General features: G+C 44.4%; 1 protein-coding gene across 3 annotated transcripts in view; it reads left to right on the forward strand.

The window, feature by feature from the left end:
* Nucleotides 1-16,052, forward strand: part of tgfbr2b (transforming growth factor beta receptor 2b) — a 78,930-nt gene extending 62,878 nt beyond the window's left edge. For all 3 annotated transcript variants that reach the window (XM_059945410.1, XM_059945412.1, XM_059945411.1), the window contains exons 6-7: nt 5,919-6,046; nt 11,056-16,052. In XM_059945410.1, the coding sequence (XP_059801393.1) occupies nt 5,919-6,046; nt 11,056-11,262 (335 nt within the window). In that variant the 3' untranslated portion in view covers nt 11,263-16,052. The remainder of the gene's footprint in view (nt 1-5,918; nt 6,047-11,055) is intronic.
* The last annotated feature ends 1,888 nt before the right edge of the window (nt 16,053-17,940 follow it).

Here is a 17,940-nt window from a genome sequence, read left to right on the forward strand (position 1 = left end):
AGCCCTCTATTTTTCTAAGCTCCATGCACCTATCTAAGTGTCTCTTAAAAGACCCTATTGTATCTGCCTCCACCACCATCGCTGGCCATGCATTTCACGCACCCACCACTCTCTGTGTGAAAACTTACCCCTGACATCTCCTCTGTACCTACTTCCAAGTACCTTAAAACTATGCCCCTTAAGTTAGGCATTTCAGCCCTGGAAAAAAAGCCTCTGGCTATCCACACGATCAATGCCTCTCATCATCGTATACTCCTCTGTCAGGTCACCTCTCATCCTCCGTCACTCCAAGGAGACAAGGCCAAGTTCACTCAACCTTTTCTCACAAGGCATGCCCTGTGATCCAGGCAACATCCTGTAAATCTCCTCTGCAATCTCTCTATAGCATCCACATCCTTCCAGTAATGAGGTGACCAGGGGATTTTAGGCAACACACACAAAATGCTGGAGGAACTCAGCAGGCCAGGCAGCAACTCTGGAAAAGAGTATTGTTGACACTTCAGGCCAAAACCCTTTGGCAGGACTGGGAAGAAAAAGCTGAAGAGTAGATTTAAAAGGTGGGAGAGGGGAGAGGACACAAGGTGATAGGAGAAACCTGGGGGTGGGGAGGGAAGGGATGACGTAAAGAGCTTTGAAGTTGATGGGTGAATGAGACAGAAGGCCATGGAAGAAAGAAGAGGGGGGATGAGCACCAGAGGGAGTTGATGGGTGGGCAGGAGATGAGGTGAGAGAGAGAAAAGGGAATGGGAAATGGTGAAGGAGAGGGGGTTTGGGGGGCCATTACCAGATTTTAAAGAGGTTGTTATCTATAAATTCGAAAACAAATGCTCACTAATGCATGATTGCTATTTCTCACTGAACCAGCCCACAACAAAATGATTGCAACTTCAATTGCTCCCGGATCTTTGGCCTGGTATCTTATTAATGTTCAACGTGAGGCCCTGGAGTTTCAGAAACAAACTGCAGGAACTTCATGGCCGGCGTTCACATTTAGTCAGGCGGAGTGCTGGTGGGGGCAAAGGGAGAGGAGGTTGGTAGGGAGGTGTCTGAGTTCTGTCCACTTGCTGTCCCTAAGAAAAGGACTGTAATATTTTAACACGCACCTATTCCTGGTTGAACGATGAATTAGTGGGTTTATTGTGTATATACTGGATTAACTTTCTATCTGCTTGGGCTTGGCATACATATTTATTAACTTGCTTCCTGTCTTATGACAGCCCACCAAGACCCTGACCAGTTAATGATATTTGGAACTTTGGGGAAAGTGGCAAAGGCTTTTCCCAATTCTGGATTCACATGAGCTCGCAGTAGTTCATAACCAATCTCTAAACGTATACCAAGGTGTCTCTGCCAATACCTTGGGCCAGAGAAATGGTGTGGGAGGCCTGTGATATATAGCAGGCCCCTCTGCTGGTATCCAGCGGATGGTTAACGAGAAGATATCCTGCAGAAAAAAATCGCTCTCTGCGGCAGATCTTCTCCTTGCCCTTTTTACTGTGCCAGTCACCAGCTTGCACACCTCCACAGGAACAGAGCTGCGCGAGGGTGAGGCTATTCAGTAAACCTGCCGAGAGTTCAGCACATGCAGCCTTACTGTCTGCTTTGGCCAAAACACAGCTGGGAGTTAAACACACTTGTGGAGGGTAGATTTGTAGGGCTGTGCAGGCAAAGTGGGGAGCAAGTCATTGAGAAGCTCTTTCAAATATCTAGCACTGGCATGCTGGGCCGAATAGCCACTGACGGTACTATTTGATTCTTTGGGGGTAAAGTACATATCAGTCTTGTGCTTTGGGCGGTGCTTCTTCAGAGTGGATTTAAACTGGGTCAGGTAAAGGAGTTTAATCCTCTGTTGATCTCTAGCAGGAAGGGGTGGGGGGGGGGGGGGGTGGAGTGGCCAGGCCAGGACCAATGGTCCAAAACAGGATGGAGTTCAGCACCCGAGAAAGCTCTGTCTGTGTAGCTTTCCTTCTCATGTGCAATGGGGTTGGGTCCTTAAATCAGTTCCTTTACTAAAACCAGGCTTTATGAGTGCAAGTGCGCCCTACCCATTCATCACATCAGTACAGAGCTAAAAGATGTTTCCCTTTTTAACGTTGAATGTCATTCCATGCAGCCAAAGCCAATATCTTAAAGATCACACGGCAAATGCTTCCCAAATGTAATCCCTTGGGTTGACAGCAGCGTCCTTGGGAAGAGGGAGTGGAAACTTGGCCAGATGGGAGGGAGCTTACTGGAAATGACAGCAGTCTGGGCAATCTATCTCAGCTGTTTCCTCTGGGTGCATTAGTTGGAAATTACTCATCTTAATCGAGTAGAGCCAATGTTGTAGTCACGAGTTGGTGGCGGCCAGATTAGTGGACCTGATGTGAACTGGAGAGCACACTGGAGCAGCAGGTAGAGCTGAGTTCAGCCCTGCCCTCCATTCCTGCCTGTTGGGCATTTACTTTTTGTCTCCGTGACTTTGCATTTCCCCACCAGGTGCTCGGGTTTCCTTGCCCCATTCCTGAGACGGGGGCTGATGGATTGATTGGCCACTGTAAACTGCCTGTAGTAGGTGGATAAGGGGAAGAACCTATAGAAAGTTAATAGGAATAGAGTAAGAATGGGTTATATGGAAAACTGAAGGGGGATGGGACCACATTGTGATTCAGTATAAGACTCGATAGCTCTAAATTACCTCATTTTGTTTTGTAAGGAAATATGTCAAATGTGCAATTGTTCCCTATGGATTCTGTTTCAGTTGAAAGCCAACTGTGCTCTAAAAGGAACATCATTATATAAAGTTGCACAACTTATTGAACTGGCAGCAGGGAAGGCAATTTCCCAAACCATGATTCATCGACCCTTTGAGCATCCCAGCTTTGGAAATGGTAGAGGCTGGAAGAGGCAATTCAGCCAGCTGGCTTCCCCCACTATACTCTCAGATCAAGGCTGAAGCTTCAACTCAGCTTAATTTGGCGCCCCTTGACCTGGATGCGGTGATAAGAAGAAACATTGGCCTAATTCTGCTCCTTTCAGCCCATCAACTCTGCTCCACCATTCCATCATGGCTACTCGTGGATCCCACTCAACCCCATACATCTGCCCTCTTGAGATATCCCTTGATGCCCTGAACGATCAGAAAACTATCAGCTTCCGCCTTAAATAGACTTGGCCTCCTCCACAGTCTGTGGCAGAGCATTCCACAGATTCACTACTCTCTGGCTAAAAGAATTCCTCCTTGCCTCTGTTCCAAAAGGTCACCCCTCAATTTTTGAGGCGGTGCCCTCTAGTTCTGGATACCCCCACATTAGAAAATATCCTCTCCACTTCCACCCTATCTAGTCCTTTCAACATTCAGTAAGTTTTAATGAGATACCCACACATTCTTCTAAATTCCAGTGAGTACAGGCCCAAAGCTGCCGAACGCTCCTCACATGTTAACCCCTTCATTCCCGGAATCATACTCATGAACCTCCTCTGGACTCTCTCCAATGACAACACATCCTTTCTGAGATATGGGGCCCAGAACTGTTGACAATACTCCAAGTGCGGCCTGACTCGTGTCTTATAAAGCCTCAGCATTATCTCCTTGTTTTTATATTCTGCTCCGCTTGAAATAAATGGCAATATCGTATTTTCCTTCTTTACCACAGATTCAACCTGTGAATTAACCTTCTGGGAGTCTTGCATGAGGACTCCTAAGTCCCTCTGCACCTCTGATGTTTGAACCTTCTCCCCATTTAGATAATAGTCCACACTATTGTTCTTTTTACCAAAATGCATTATCACACATCTCCCAACGCTGTGTTCCATCTGCCAATTTTTTGCCCATTCTTCCAAATTGTCTAAGTCCTGCTGCAATTGCATTACTTCTTCAGCACTACCTACCCCTCCACTTATCTTCATATCATCTGCAAAGTTTGCCACAATGCCATCAGTTCCACTATGTAAATCACTGAAAAACAATGGGAAGAGTAGCGGTCCCAATACTGACCCCTGTGAAAAGCCACTAGTCACTGGCAGCCAACTAGAAAAGGCCCCTTTTATTCCCACTCACTGCCTCCTGCCTGTCAGTCATTCCTCCATCCATGTCAATATCTTTCCTGTAATGCAATAGGATCTTGTTGTACAGCCTCATGTGAGGCCCCTTATCAAAATCCTTCTGAAAATCCAAATAAATTACATCCACTGCCTCTCTTTTGACCACCCTGCTTGTTATTTCCACAAAGAACTTTAACAGATTTGTCAGACAAGACTTCCCTTTACAGGACCATGCTGACTTTGACTTATCATTAGTCTTCAATTACCCCGAAACCTCATCCTTAATAATAGACTCCAACACTTCCCCAACCACTGAGGTTAGGCTAACTGGACCATAATTTCCTTCACTTTGCCTTCCTTCCTCAAGTGATTCTTGAAAGATCATGACCAATGCATCTGTTATCTCTTCAGCAAACTCCTCAGCACTCTGGGATGTCGTCCATCTGGTCCAGGTGACTTATCCACCTTAAGACTTTTCAGTTTGCCTAGCACTTTTTCCTTTGTAATAGCAATGGCATTCACTCCTACTCCCTGACATTCACAAGCCTCTGGCACACTGCTTGTGTCTTCCACAATGAAGACAGATGCAAAGTACCCACTAAGTTCATCTGCCATTTCTTTGTCCCTCATTACTACCTCACCAGCATTATTTTCCACTGGCCCAATATCAGCTCTCACCTCCATTTTACTCTTTATATAACTGGAAATTTTTTGGTATCCTGCTTTATATTATTGGCTAACTTGCCCTCATATTTTATTTTTTCCCGTATGGCTTTTTTAGTTGCCTTTTGTTGGATTTTAAAAGCTTTCCAATCATCCTACTTCCACTCACTTTTGCTACCTTATGTGCCCTTTCCTTGGCTTTTATGTAGACCTTAACTTCCTTTGTCAGCCACCGTTGCCTACCACTGCTATTTGAGAACCTCTTCCTCAGTGGGACAAATCTATCCTGCGCTTTGTGAACTATTCCCAGAAACTTCAGACACCTCTCTCACGCCTCTGTAACTCCCTTTATTCCATTGTGATACTGATGCATCTGGCTTGTGCTTCTCCCTCTCAAACTGCAGGGTGAATTCAATCATATTATAATCACTGCCTCCTAAAGGTTCCTCTGCATTAAACTCCCTAATAAGATCTGGGTTTTTACACAACACCCAGTCTAAGATGGCCTTTCCCCAAGTAGGCTCAAGCACAAGCTGTTCTAAAAAGCCGTCAAATTCCCTTCCTTGCGATCCAACACCAACCTGATTTTCCCAACCCCCTTGCATATTGAACCCCCCCCCATCAAAATTGTGTCATTACCCTTATTACATGCCTTCTCCAGCTCCCTTTGCAATATCAACCCCACTACTATCTTGACTACTATTTGGAGGCCTATATGTGATGCCCATAATGGGTTTTTTTAACCCTTGCAGTTTCTTAACGCCACCCACAAAGATTCAATATTCAGCCTGGAACTCCTGACCTTATGTCATTTCTTTCTAAAGGTGTAATTCCATCTCTTACCAACACCACCGCCTATGCCTTCCTGCCTGCCCTGTCGATACAACCTTGTACAACCTTTGATGTTAAGCTCCCAACTATGGCTTTCTTTCAGCCACGACTCAGTGATGCCCACAACGTCATACCAACCAATCTGTAATTGCGCCACCTTATTCCAAATGCTGCGCCATTCCGTTAGCTGTGTCCATCGAAGATCCTCTCTGGCTCTACCTGCTCTGCTCCAGTCGTCCCTGCCATACATAACTTGTTGGAAGGGAGGGGGCCAAACAACAACCTCCCTTCCTGATGCTGCACCAAAACAGACTTGATGGTGTTTCAAAATAATGCACCACCGCCAGACCTGTTTCCACTACATCCGTTGTTCAAAGTTGTAAACCTTTCTTTCCCTACAGAAGTGAAAGATTACGAGCCAGCCTTCGGTTCCAAAGTCCGGGAGCATCCGTGTGTGGAAAGCATGAAGGATGTTGTTCTCAGGGATCGGGGCAGGCCGGAGATCCCCAACAGCTGGCTCAATCACCAGGTACCCAAAACTGTTGACGTCATCAGTAAATGATCTATTAGTCAGTGGTTAATCTGCTCTAATATTTGTGTCTGCAAAGAAATGCATTCACAAAACAAGATGGTCCATTTCAGCCCCTGCACCTTTACTAGAACAGTGACTCGGGCTGGGTTAGATAAGGACTTGACTACAAATGGAAACTGAAAAGCGAGTAGCCGAGCGGCTTGATGGCCAGACGTGGCAGCAGAACCTTCTTCCACGCACCTTGCTCGGAGATGTAGCTGATCGTGGAGTTATGCTCTCATAAGGTTCTGGGCTTGTCTAACTTCAGGGCCTTGTGACCGATCACATATGGAGAGATTGTTTCACTGTCAGAAGTGCGGAGTTGCCAACCCAGCTACCAGCCAGGGTGAGAGAAAACGTTCGGCTCCGCTTGGAGAAGAACAAGGAGCCCGCCCCCTCCAGTCCTCTGGATAGTACTTGCATCTCCGCTCCCCTCCCAAAAACAAATTTCCTGATCTGGTGGCTCTTAGCTGTGTACAAGTTGACTCTCAGACTGAATCCCTGAAGCCAGCACAATTTTAAAAAAAATAACATTGGTGATAAACCACTTTGGAGATTCCTGAGGTCGTATAAAGGCACAGTGCGAAAAGATTTTATTCTGTGATAGTACGTCTTCAGAGTCAAAAGGTTAGAGTGTTTTACAAGATCTAGAGATGGGAAAGCTTATAAGATAGTAAGACATTGGAACAGAATTAGACCATGTGACCCATCGATTCTGCTCTGCCATTCAATCATGGCCAATCCTTCTCCCCCCCCCCCCTTCAGCTCCACTCCCCAGCCTTCTCCCCGTAACCTTTGATGTCATGTCCAATCAAGAACCTACAAGCTCTGCCTAAAAGACACCCAATGACCTGTCCTCCACAGTTGCCTGTGGTAACAAATTCCATAAACCCTCTGGCTAAAGAAATTTCTGTGCATCTCTGTTTTAAATGGGCACCCCTCTATCCTGAAGCTGTGCCCTCTTGTCCTAGACTACCCCACCTTGGAAAACATCCTTTTGACATCTACTCTGTCTAGGCCTTTCAACATTTGAAATGTTTAAGTGAGATCTCCCCTTATCCTTCTAAATTCCAACGAGTATAGACCCAGAGCTATCAAGCTTTCATCATATGATAACCCTTTCATTCCTGGAATCATCCTTGTAAACTCCTCTGAACTCTCTCCAATGCCAGCACATTTTTCTTAGATAAGGAGCCTAGAACTGTTCACAATACTCGAGGTGAGGCCTCACCAGTGCCTCAACATCACACCCCTGCTCTTGTATTCAAGACCTTTTGACATGAATGCTAACATTGCATTTGCCTTCCTCACCACTGACTCAACCTGCAAGCTAACCTTCAGGGTGTTCTGCTCGAGGACTCTGAAGCCCCTTTGCATCTTAGATCTTTGGATTTTCTCCCCGTTTAGAAAATAGTCTGCACATTTATTTCTGCTACCAAAGTAGATGACCATGCTTTTCCCAACACTGTATTTCATACAGTACTTGCGTGAAAGCTGTCTCTCAGGTGATACTGTGGAGCAGCAATTAGTGCTATTATTTGCATTTTCAGGGATCCAAGTTCAATTATATCCTTGAGTATTATCTGCATGAAGCTTTCAGGCACCGTCGTTGACTGCAGAGAACCCTCCAGGTCCTTGCAATTTCCCAATAATCCCAAAGATGTGCTAACTGCTTAGTGGGCCACTGAAGATCCCCTTGGTACAGCAAGGTGGGCAGGAAGCCAAAAGTAACCATAGAAACATAGCAAACCTACAGCGCAATACAGGCCCTTCGGCCCACAAAGCTATGCCGAACATGTCCTTACCCTAAAACTACCTAGGGTTACCCATATCCCTCTATTTTTCTAATCTCCAAGTATCCATCCAGGAGTCTCTTAAAAGACCCTATAGTTTCCCCCTCCACCACCGTCGCCGGCAGCCCATTCCACGCACTCCACACTCACCACTCTCTGCGTTTTTTTTAAAAAAGGAAAAAAAAAACCTTACCCCTGACATCTCCTCTGTGTCAGCCACTTCTGCCCTGGGATAAAGCCTCTGACTATCCACATGATCAATGCCTCTCATCATCTTGTACACCTCTATCAGGTCACCTCTCATTCTCCGTCGCTCCAAGGAGAAAAGGTCAAATTCACCCAACCTTTTCTCATAAGGCATCCTCCCCAATCCTTGTAAATCTCCTCTGCACCCTTTCTATGGTTTCCACATCCTTCCTGTAGTTTTCCTTAATCCTGTCTGCCAAGGCCTTCTCATGGACCCTTCTGGCTCTCCTAATTTCATTCTTAAGCTCCTTCCTGCTATCTTCATAATATTCTAGATCTCTATCAGTACCTAGTTTTTTTAACCTTTCGTAAGCTCTTCTTTTCTTCTTGACTAGATTTACAACAGCCTTTGTACACCACGGATCTTGTACCCTATCATCCTTCCCTTGTCTCGTTAGAACATATCTACTCGAGCCCCATGCAAATATCCCCTGAGCATTTGCCACATTTCTTCTGTATGTTTCCCTGAGAACATCTGTTTTCAATTTATGCTTCCAAGTTCCTGCCTGATAGTCTCATATTTCCCCTTACTCCAATTAAACGTTTCCCTAACTTGTCTGTTCCTATCTCTCTCCAATGCTATGGTAAAGGAGTTAGAGTTGTGATCACTAACTCCAAAATACTCTCCCACTGAGAGAACTGACACCTGACCAGGTTCATTTCCCAATACTAGATCAAGTACAGCCTCTCCTCTTGTAGACTTAACTACATATTGTGTCAAGAAACCTTCTGAATACACCAAACGAACTCCACCCCATCTAAACCCCTCACTCTAGGGAAATGCCAATCCATATTTGGGAAATTAAAATCTCCCACCACAACAACTCTTATTATTACTCCTTTCCAGAATCTTTCTCCCTATCGGCTCCTCGATACCGCTGTTACTATTGGGTGGTCTATAAGAAACACCCAGACGAGTTACTGACCCCTTCCTATTCCTAACTTCCACCCACAGAGACTCTGTAGACAACCCCTCCGTGACTTCCTCCTTTTCTGCAACCATGACACTATCTCTGATCGACAGTGCCTTGCCCCCACCTCTTCTGCCTCCCTCCCTATCCTTTCTGAAACATCTAAAACCCGGTACTTAAAGTAGCCATTCCTGCCCCTGCACCATCCAAGTCTCTGTAATGGCCACAACATCATAGCTCCAAGTGCTGATCCACGCTCTAAGCTCATCCACTTTATTCATAGTACTCCTCGCATTAAAATAGACACATCTCAAACCATCAGTCTGAGTGTGTCCCTTCTCTATCACCTGCCTATCCTCCCTTTCGCACTGTCTCCAAGCTTTCTCTATTTGTGAGCCAACCTCCCTTTCTTCTGTCACTTCAGTTCGGTTCCCAACCCCCAGCAATTCTAGTTTAAATTCTCCCCAATAGCTTTTGCAAACCTCCCTGCCAGGATATTGATCCCCCTCAGATTCAAGTGTAACCTGTCCTTTTCGTACAGGTTGCACCTGCCCCAGAAGAGGTCCTAATGATCCAGAAATCTGAATCCCTGCCCCCGCTCCAATCCCTCAGCTGCGCATTTATCCTCCACCTCATTCTATTCCTATACTCACTGTCACGTGGCACAGGCAGTAATCCTGAGATTACTACCTTTTGAGGTCCTGCTTCACAACTTCCTTCCTAACTCCCTGTAGTCTGTTTTCAGGACCTCCTCCCTTCCCTACCTATGTCATTGGTACCAATATGTACCACGACCTCTGGCTGTTCTCCCTCCCACCAAAGGATATCGTGGACATGATCAGAAACATCCGGACCCCGACACCTGGGAGGCAAACTACCATCCGTGTCTCTTTCCTGCGTACACAGAATCGCCTGTCTGACTCCCTAACTATGGAGTCCCCTATCACTGCTACCATCCTCTTCCTTTCCTTACTCTTCTGAATAAGTAGATGGGCAAGCAAAAGAGAATAATTTGCAGATTACTTGGGGGGAAAGGACAATGGGACTGCCAGGAATGCTCTACTGGGAGCTGGTTTCTTATAAACGTTTTCTGAACATAGGACATAGAAATTCACAGCCCAATTAAGGCCCTTCGGCCCACAATGTTGTGCTGACCATGTAACCTACTCTAGAAACTGCCTAGAATTTCCCTAGTGCATAGCCCTCCATTTTCCTAAGAGGCGCTTAAAAGACCCTATTGTATGCGCTTTCACCACCGCCACCAGCATCCCATTCCACGCACCCATCACTCTCTGTGTGGAAAAACTTGCCCCTGACATCCCCACGGCACCTACTTCCAAGCATCTTAAAACTATGCTCCCTCATATTAGCCATTTTAGTCCTGGGAAAAAGCCTCTGGCTATCCACATGATCAATGCCCCTCATCATCTTATACACCTCTATCAGGTCACCTCTCATCTTCCGTTGCTCCAAGGAGAAAAGGCTGAGTTCGCTCAACCTATTCTCATAAGGTACACCCTCCAATCCAGGCAACCTCCCTGTAAATCTCCTCTGCACTCTCTCTATAGTATCCACATCCTTCCTGTAGTGAGGTGACCAGAAATGAACACAGCCGACCAGAATTGGACACAGTACACAATGAACATAATGACATTAATGTGAGGGGTAATTGTCTGTTGCATTTAATGAGAATAGACAGCTGTTATCGTTGGGCACTTGACCTGCTGATCACTAAAGAAGCGAAAGTCTCTCTCTAGTCATTTCAGTTTCTTACAGTGATTCAAGATGTTGAGCAAAGGCCCATGAGGCAGCTGTGGTACAAATGAAACTTGCTGTAGATTTCTTCACAAGGTCATTGACCAAATGCTTCACCCTGCCTATTAGAATGACAAAATGAAACCACGGAGCAAGCTAGTTTGAGGAGTAGTTTTTACTGCATACACGTAGAGCTTTTATTGGAGCCTGTACATTGGGTTCAGGTAATCATTGTCCTCTCCCTCTCTCTTGTCTTTCCAAGCTTGTCCAGCAGGTGTGTGAGATTATTGTGGAATGCTGGGATCACGATCCCGAAGCCCGCCTCACCGCCCAGTGCATAGTGGAACGTTTCAATGATTTGGAGCAAATGGACAAGCTCTCTGGTCGGAGCTGCTCTGAGGAGAAGATTCCGGAAGACTGCACCGTCAGTGAGACCAAGCAGAACCTGAAGGCGGTCACCGTGGTGTAAGATCCTGAGTACAGTCACCGTGGTCAACTGACTGAGTGGGAGAAACAACCCAGAGCAGATAACAAGGAATTTGTACCAGAAGGGAGAGTTTGATGTCCTACAGGAGCAATTCTGTGCCTCTTACTGACGGACAAGTAGTTCTTCACAACTACAGTGGAATTCTGGGAGCAGGAACCTAGGCCAGAATTTCTGACTTGTTCCAGGCATATTCTGATTGGTAACTGCTCAGGAAGCCAAAGGTTCCATCTTGTAACCATTAATTGTGCACTTTATTAATATATGTGTATATATAAAGTACAGGTATATATCTTGAGGAACTTTTTTATATTCAAAGTATCATAATCATGTGTGCCTGTTAAGAGTTGTATGCAGCAATATGGCACTTGTAATTTCTATTCCCTCAAAAAAAATCGTATTTTGTTCTTTTCTGCATTGGTTTTTGTACAGTGTAGGAACCAATTTGTCTGGAACAGCAATGGAAATAGGAATCAAACACCAAAAAAAAAACAGATTGCTGCTAGATGGATGAATTTAAGCAAGAGGTAAAGATCATAAAGGGAAGGGGAAGTCGAGGAACAAGACCTATAGATCTGGGGTGTGAAAGTGGGTGATCAGGCTGCTGGTGGCCTCTGTCGTCCTCTCGCTGGAGAGTGGAACTGGTCAAATGTGAAATAAAACCAGATCTCATTGGAGCGTTGGGTTGCAATTTAGCGGGGAAGACTGATTCACCTGAAGTGGTGGGAAGCAATCCTCGGGATGATGGTAATGACATTAATGCTTCTACTTGAGTGCCCCTTAAATGTGAGTCTGGAGCCTTTGGTGCGGAGTCCAGGAGAAAGTTTCATCTGAAGTACCACAGCCTCAAGAAGCGAGCTGTAAGGTTCTAGATGCAAAAGGAATCAGGTGCAGAGAGTGGAGTGGCTTTGAGGTAAAAGATTAGCTGTGATTTCATTGAGCAACAGAGCCAAGTGGTTTCCAGTTTCTTGTACAGCCAATTGTTTGCTCTGCAGCAAGAAAATACAGCAACAATTTGGAAGCCCCAAATGCCTGCTGTATAACGTGGCACAGAGATCAGGCAGGTGAAGCTGGGTCACTCAGGCAGGCAGGCCACATTATTTTTTTTAATGCTGCAACTGGCTTTGGCATCTCTATGCTGTGGTGCGGGCGGTGGGGGGGATGTGTTGGGGGTGCTTATAGGGTCCCTGAGCTTAGGGGATGTGTTGGGACTGGACTAGATTTCAGTTTGCTGCAGTGTGCGCGCTGGGTTAGTCTGGTTTTGTTGTCCAGCTGGAGTTCGCCTGGGTACAACTGAGTCCCAAAGGTGGGTATTTGGAGGGGTTAACTGGCTGCTGTAAATTGCGGGGAGAATAAGAATGGGGTGACTGTAGGATTGGTGTAACAAGGTGATTGATGGCCAGTGTGAACTTACTGGGCTGACAGGCCTGGTTTCATGGCATATCTCTCTGTGACTGTTAAGAGTTGGCCACAGTGGTGTGAGACTGGAATTGCCTTCCTGGGTGAAGGGCAGCAAGTAATGTCCTTCAAAAAGATAGGTGAATTAGCAGAGATTTTATGGTAATCCTGTAGCTCCACAAGTCATTCAGCACTGAATAGCTTTCGTGATGACTCTTATTTGTCACAGGTGCAGCTGGCCAGTAATGTGACCTGGAAGAAGCTAAGAGCCTTCAAGTCACTCAGAAACTGCATATAGAAGGGGAGGGAAGAAAGCTAAGAATTAACTCCCAACACCATTCTCACAGATACATTGCATTGGTATTTAATTTCGTAAAGTACCCAATGATTGCTCAGTAGCCAATCAGAATTGTAGGTTTTTTTAAAAAAAAGTGCTCAGGTTGATGAACATATCCAAACCTCAAATGATCTGAGATCTTCTGAAGAAGATTTTGCAGATGCTTGAAATCTTGAGCAACACACACAAAAATACTGAGGGAACTCAGCAGGTCAGGAGGGGAATAAACAGTTGACAGTTTGGACTGACACGCTTCATCAGGACTGGAAAGGAAGGGGGCAGAAACCAGAATAAGGTAGTGGGGAGGGGGAGAGAGGGAAGAAGTTCACCCCAGTCTTACTGGAGTACATGAGGTGCAATAGAGCACCAGACCTCTGGTCTTCATGCATTCTCGTCCTGATTGGTGTTGGAATGTGGTTTGTATCTTGTTTTACTGTATTATCTACAATTGGTCATATTTCTAAACTTCTTAACCAGGTGTATTGAACAAAAAAAATCCAAAATTTCCCCATTTCCATAGTCCTATTTAGCCAAGCAAAAGTTTATCACCAGAAGCTGAGATGAGGATCTTAGAAAGCTAGCTCCAATTTGATATTATGTGAAGGATGCGTAACTTAGTGAAGTATATATCAGGGCCTGTTCAGTTCTGTGATCATGTATTACTCCCCTCAAACTAATAATGTTGAAGTACTCTGGTATGAATTGATCAACAAGTCACTAGAGCATTAATAGTCCAATAAAACCAGTAGCTTTCTGGTGCAACCAGGTCTTAAAATAGAAAAAAAACCCCCGCATTATTCTGGTCCCCACAAAACTGACAGATTCTTGTCAATCAGTAATGGACGAAAACGGGGAAATACTGTGCTACTTGAAGGAGCAACATGGTAGCTTAGTGGTTAGCATAACGCGATCACAGCACTAGCAACCCGGGTTTGATTCCCGTCCTGTCTTTTTTGTGGGTTTCTCCCCACGTTCCAAACGCGTGTGGTTGCTAAGGTTACTGGTCACATGGGTATCGACAGCGACAACCTCTGCTTCATTGGACTGTGTAAATAGCATGGGCCAATCTGGAATTGCAACTGATAGGAGGGTAATCCAGGGCCAATAAGAGTGAGATGTGCAAGATGCTGATTGTATATTCTCCGATTTACCAAAATTTATGGAGTAATCTCAGGCAGATGGTTAAAAGATTGGATAAGATTAAGACATTCCAACTGTGTTGGGAGAATTCAGGAAAAGCTGCTATTTGTACTAACATCAGAGCTAAGCTGTTCAGAATTATCAGGAAACACACTCTGTACACAGAGTGGTGAAAATCAAAGGCTTGCATAAAGCTGCTGAGGTTATACCCACTGAAAACTTTTTTTTTAGGTGATGGTATTAAAGGTTTAGGAATGAAGGGAAATAAACGGGTTTCATTCCACGTTCAAGGAGACTTGATAGCACAGGCTCAAATCAATTGATTTGCATTGTTGTCTTCCTATACTTTCAGAATTCAATTAAAGTTAGTTGTCTCGCCTTCTGTCCAGGAATGTACATGTTGTATTAATATTTGGAACTTCACAGGTTTAAAAAAAAACATATTGCAAAACATGAGCTGCACGTTTGTACACAAAACTGACCATATAAATTACAACCATGATATTGGCTTTGTGGGCCTTGGAGAGTAATTCATCATTTCGGGCATATAAGTTGCTTGAATGTATTTTTTTAGAAAATTTGTTGCTATATATAATCCTTTTATATGTTTTTTGTAAATGCTGGAGTTGTCAACTTGCATTAAAACTATTTTATATAGCACTTAATATAAGTGACATTTATATAAGGAGGTAATGTTTCATAGGATAAAATTATCTAACAGCTTTTTTTGAAAGTATTTTCAATAAAAATGGTATTAAAGGGATTTCATGTCAATGTCGGGACAAAAGCTATTGTATACTGTTGCCTCTATGTAGCAGGTTTTGTATGTTGACTGATGTATTTTTTTTACGATCTTCAATTGTCCTAATAGGAATGTGTGCCATTCATTCTTTGGTACAAGGAATCTGGTCTTCAATATCCACCTCCAAAAGTGAGGCAGAATTAGTATGATCAAACATGCGCCATAATTTCTCATGTTGAGTGTATGCATTGGCTGCTACTTTGAATGCAACTTCATTAATCTGATAACAATCTGTCTCTTTCCATTTGAAGCATCAAGCTTTATGAGCCATTGTAAAACACCTTGCCAAGTGACAATAATCCTGGGCCACTCAGTGAAGGGAGAACTGTCATCTATTGTATTGATTTGCAAGCACTATTTGATAGTTTGTATGGATGCTTTTCCTAACTCTGCATAGGACTGTTTCACTTCAATCCTCCATAAGCCAGTCATACAAAATGCTGCTGCTTGTGTATCCTATTGTGTCCCATCTTGTTCTTCCATCTCCCTATGCTCATTTACCTGTATCGCTCCTGAGTTAATCAATTTTTAAAAATTCCCATCCTTGTTTTTAAACTCCTCTATGGCCTTACTCAACTCATCCTCTGGAACCTTCTCCAGCCTCGAGCTCCAACAAGCTCAATCTCCTCCAGGGCAAAATGACAGCTTTGGTTGTTACTGTTGTACATGCACCATTCATCCCCTCCATCACCGACAGACACAGTTCCTCACCTGGTTGCCAGTAACGGCAACTCCCCAAACCTGTGATATCTGTGACCAGGTCCATGGGGATACCACCATCTGCGGGTCCCCCACCAAGACCTGCACCACCCTAATTTGCAAGACTGCCACAGTTTGAGGGCAGTCAATGATGGGAAATCAATGCATTCCTTGCCAGTAATGTCCAGCTTCTCCAGTTCTGCTCTCTTCATCATCCATAATTTAATCCTTCCACTACTTAGCCTTTCTGGAATTCCCTACCTAAACTCATCTCTGTACAATTCTTACCTTCCTTTATGACATTCTCCAAATGCTGAATTTGGCCCCAATATTGCAATGGACTTGGTATCAAATGTTGCTTGATATTGTTCTTGTGAAGTGCCTTGGGACATTCTACAACCTTTCAGGATCTCTTGTATACCTTATTATTGGTGGATCTTGTCTAAAAACAAACTGAATCTGTAATAACGTTTATGTTGCTATGACTTGGGACTTCAGTCCATTAAAAGGAAATGAATGTAATCTGTTGCAGTGCAGGGAAACAGAAACCTTTATCTGAATGATTAACAATATATTTTACTCATTTATAAAGTATAGCCAAGCTTATATGTACATGTGTGCAAAGCCACACATTTATCATCTTTGCAATGTAAAGACTAATGTAAGTATTTAATAAAGAAATTATAAAATGTTACTTTCATCTGGTCATTGACAACATTCTGAATTCCCCGTTGCAGCATTTACTTGTGGGTACTGTATATTCCATCTGAGACTTGGACTGACTGAAAGTCTACCTCTTCTGATGTTTTTAATATCTGACGTGCCCAGAGAAATGGTACAATTTAAGGGCGTTTTCAAAGGTACTGTAGCAGTTATTGCTACTGCCTTAGAGGTCCAGCCACGATCTTGTCTGTTGGTATTTGCATGCTCTCTCAACACAAGTTTCCCCAAGTGCTCTAGTTTTCTTCCACATCCTTAAGTTGAGCTTGATGGGCATTCCTCCATCTCCTCCTCCAAGCAGCAACACCCACCAACCCTCAGTCGTACCCTCATCTAATCATGCAACAACTTACAATGACCAATTAACCTACCGACTGGTACGTATTTGGACTGTGGGAGGAAACTGGAGTGGTTACTGGGAGAACTTGCAAATTCCTTACAGGCAGTGGCAGGAATAGAACCCAAGTTGTTGGTACTGTAAAGTGTCGTGCTAGCCACTACACTGCCGTGCTGCCTCCTGGTGGATTAATTAGCCGCTGCAAGTTGATTCTGCATTGTAGGCAAGTGGTCAAAGCATCAGGGGAGTTGATGGGCACGTGCAAGAGAACAGGTTGCAGGGGTACAGGAAACTTTGGGACTGGTGGAATTTCTGCTCAGAGCCAGCATGGGCCCAATGGCTGAATGGCCTCTTATTGGGCAATAAACAATAAATAGTCTGTCAGGATTGCAAACACCTGAACGGAGGGTCTGTGGACAGACTCACTTTGTGGACTTCAATTCTGAACGCTATTTGTTTTGTTTTTACTATCTGCATGAACTGTTTTTTCCTCTGCACTTTGGGTGTTCGACAGTTTATTTTAATGGTTTTTTTTTAAGCTTCTCTGCTTTGTGGCTGCCTGTTAGGAAACCAATCTCAAGGTTGTATAATATATGCACACTTGATAATAAGTTTACTTTGAACTGTAGGAGGAACAGGTTATGTGCAGATCAGTTTATAAAGGGGCTTTGAAGGGACTTTCAATTGATGTCAGGACACAAGCCACTTGTCAAAAGCCAATTTCTAACAGATAGAAACTGATTTGTATTAGAAAGTGATTCTGCTACAGAGGTGCTTTTTAACTGCTGGGCAAAAGGAGGTGACCTGGCCTTTATTATTCCACCCATAAATTAGGACATAGCTTTACCTGGTCGGAACATTTCTCAATTTAAATAGTTACTATACCACTGATCACTGTAAAAAGGACTGTGCAAGCGCGTGTAGGTCGGCCTGTGAGACAGCGGGAGAGTTTAAAAAGTGAGCAGATTAACAGAGCGGGTGACGGAGTAGTGGGAGACAGAGTTGGAAGGCTTTGGCTCGAGAGGCTTCGGCGAACAGAGGCTGAGGACTAGCTTGTTCCCAGTGATGTAAGGCCAGATAAGCTCCTTTAATTAATCTAATTAGCTTTTAAGTAGGTAATGGAGGCAGCAGTTAGGGCAGTCGGGTGCTCCGTTTGCAGTATATGGGAAGTCAGGACAAGCACAGCCGTCCCTGGTGACTACACCTGCAAAAGGTGCATCCAGCTGCAGC

Source organism: Hypanus sabinus, chromosome 20, assembly GCF_030144855.1.
Source record: "Hypanus sabinus isolate sHypSab1 chromosome 20, sHypSab1.hap1, whole genome shotgun sequence".
Classification (NCBI taxonomy): Eukaryota; Metazoa; Chordata; class Chondrichthyes; order Myliobatiformes; family Dasyatidae; genus Hypanus; species Hypanus sabinus.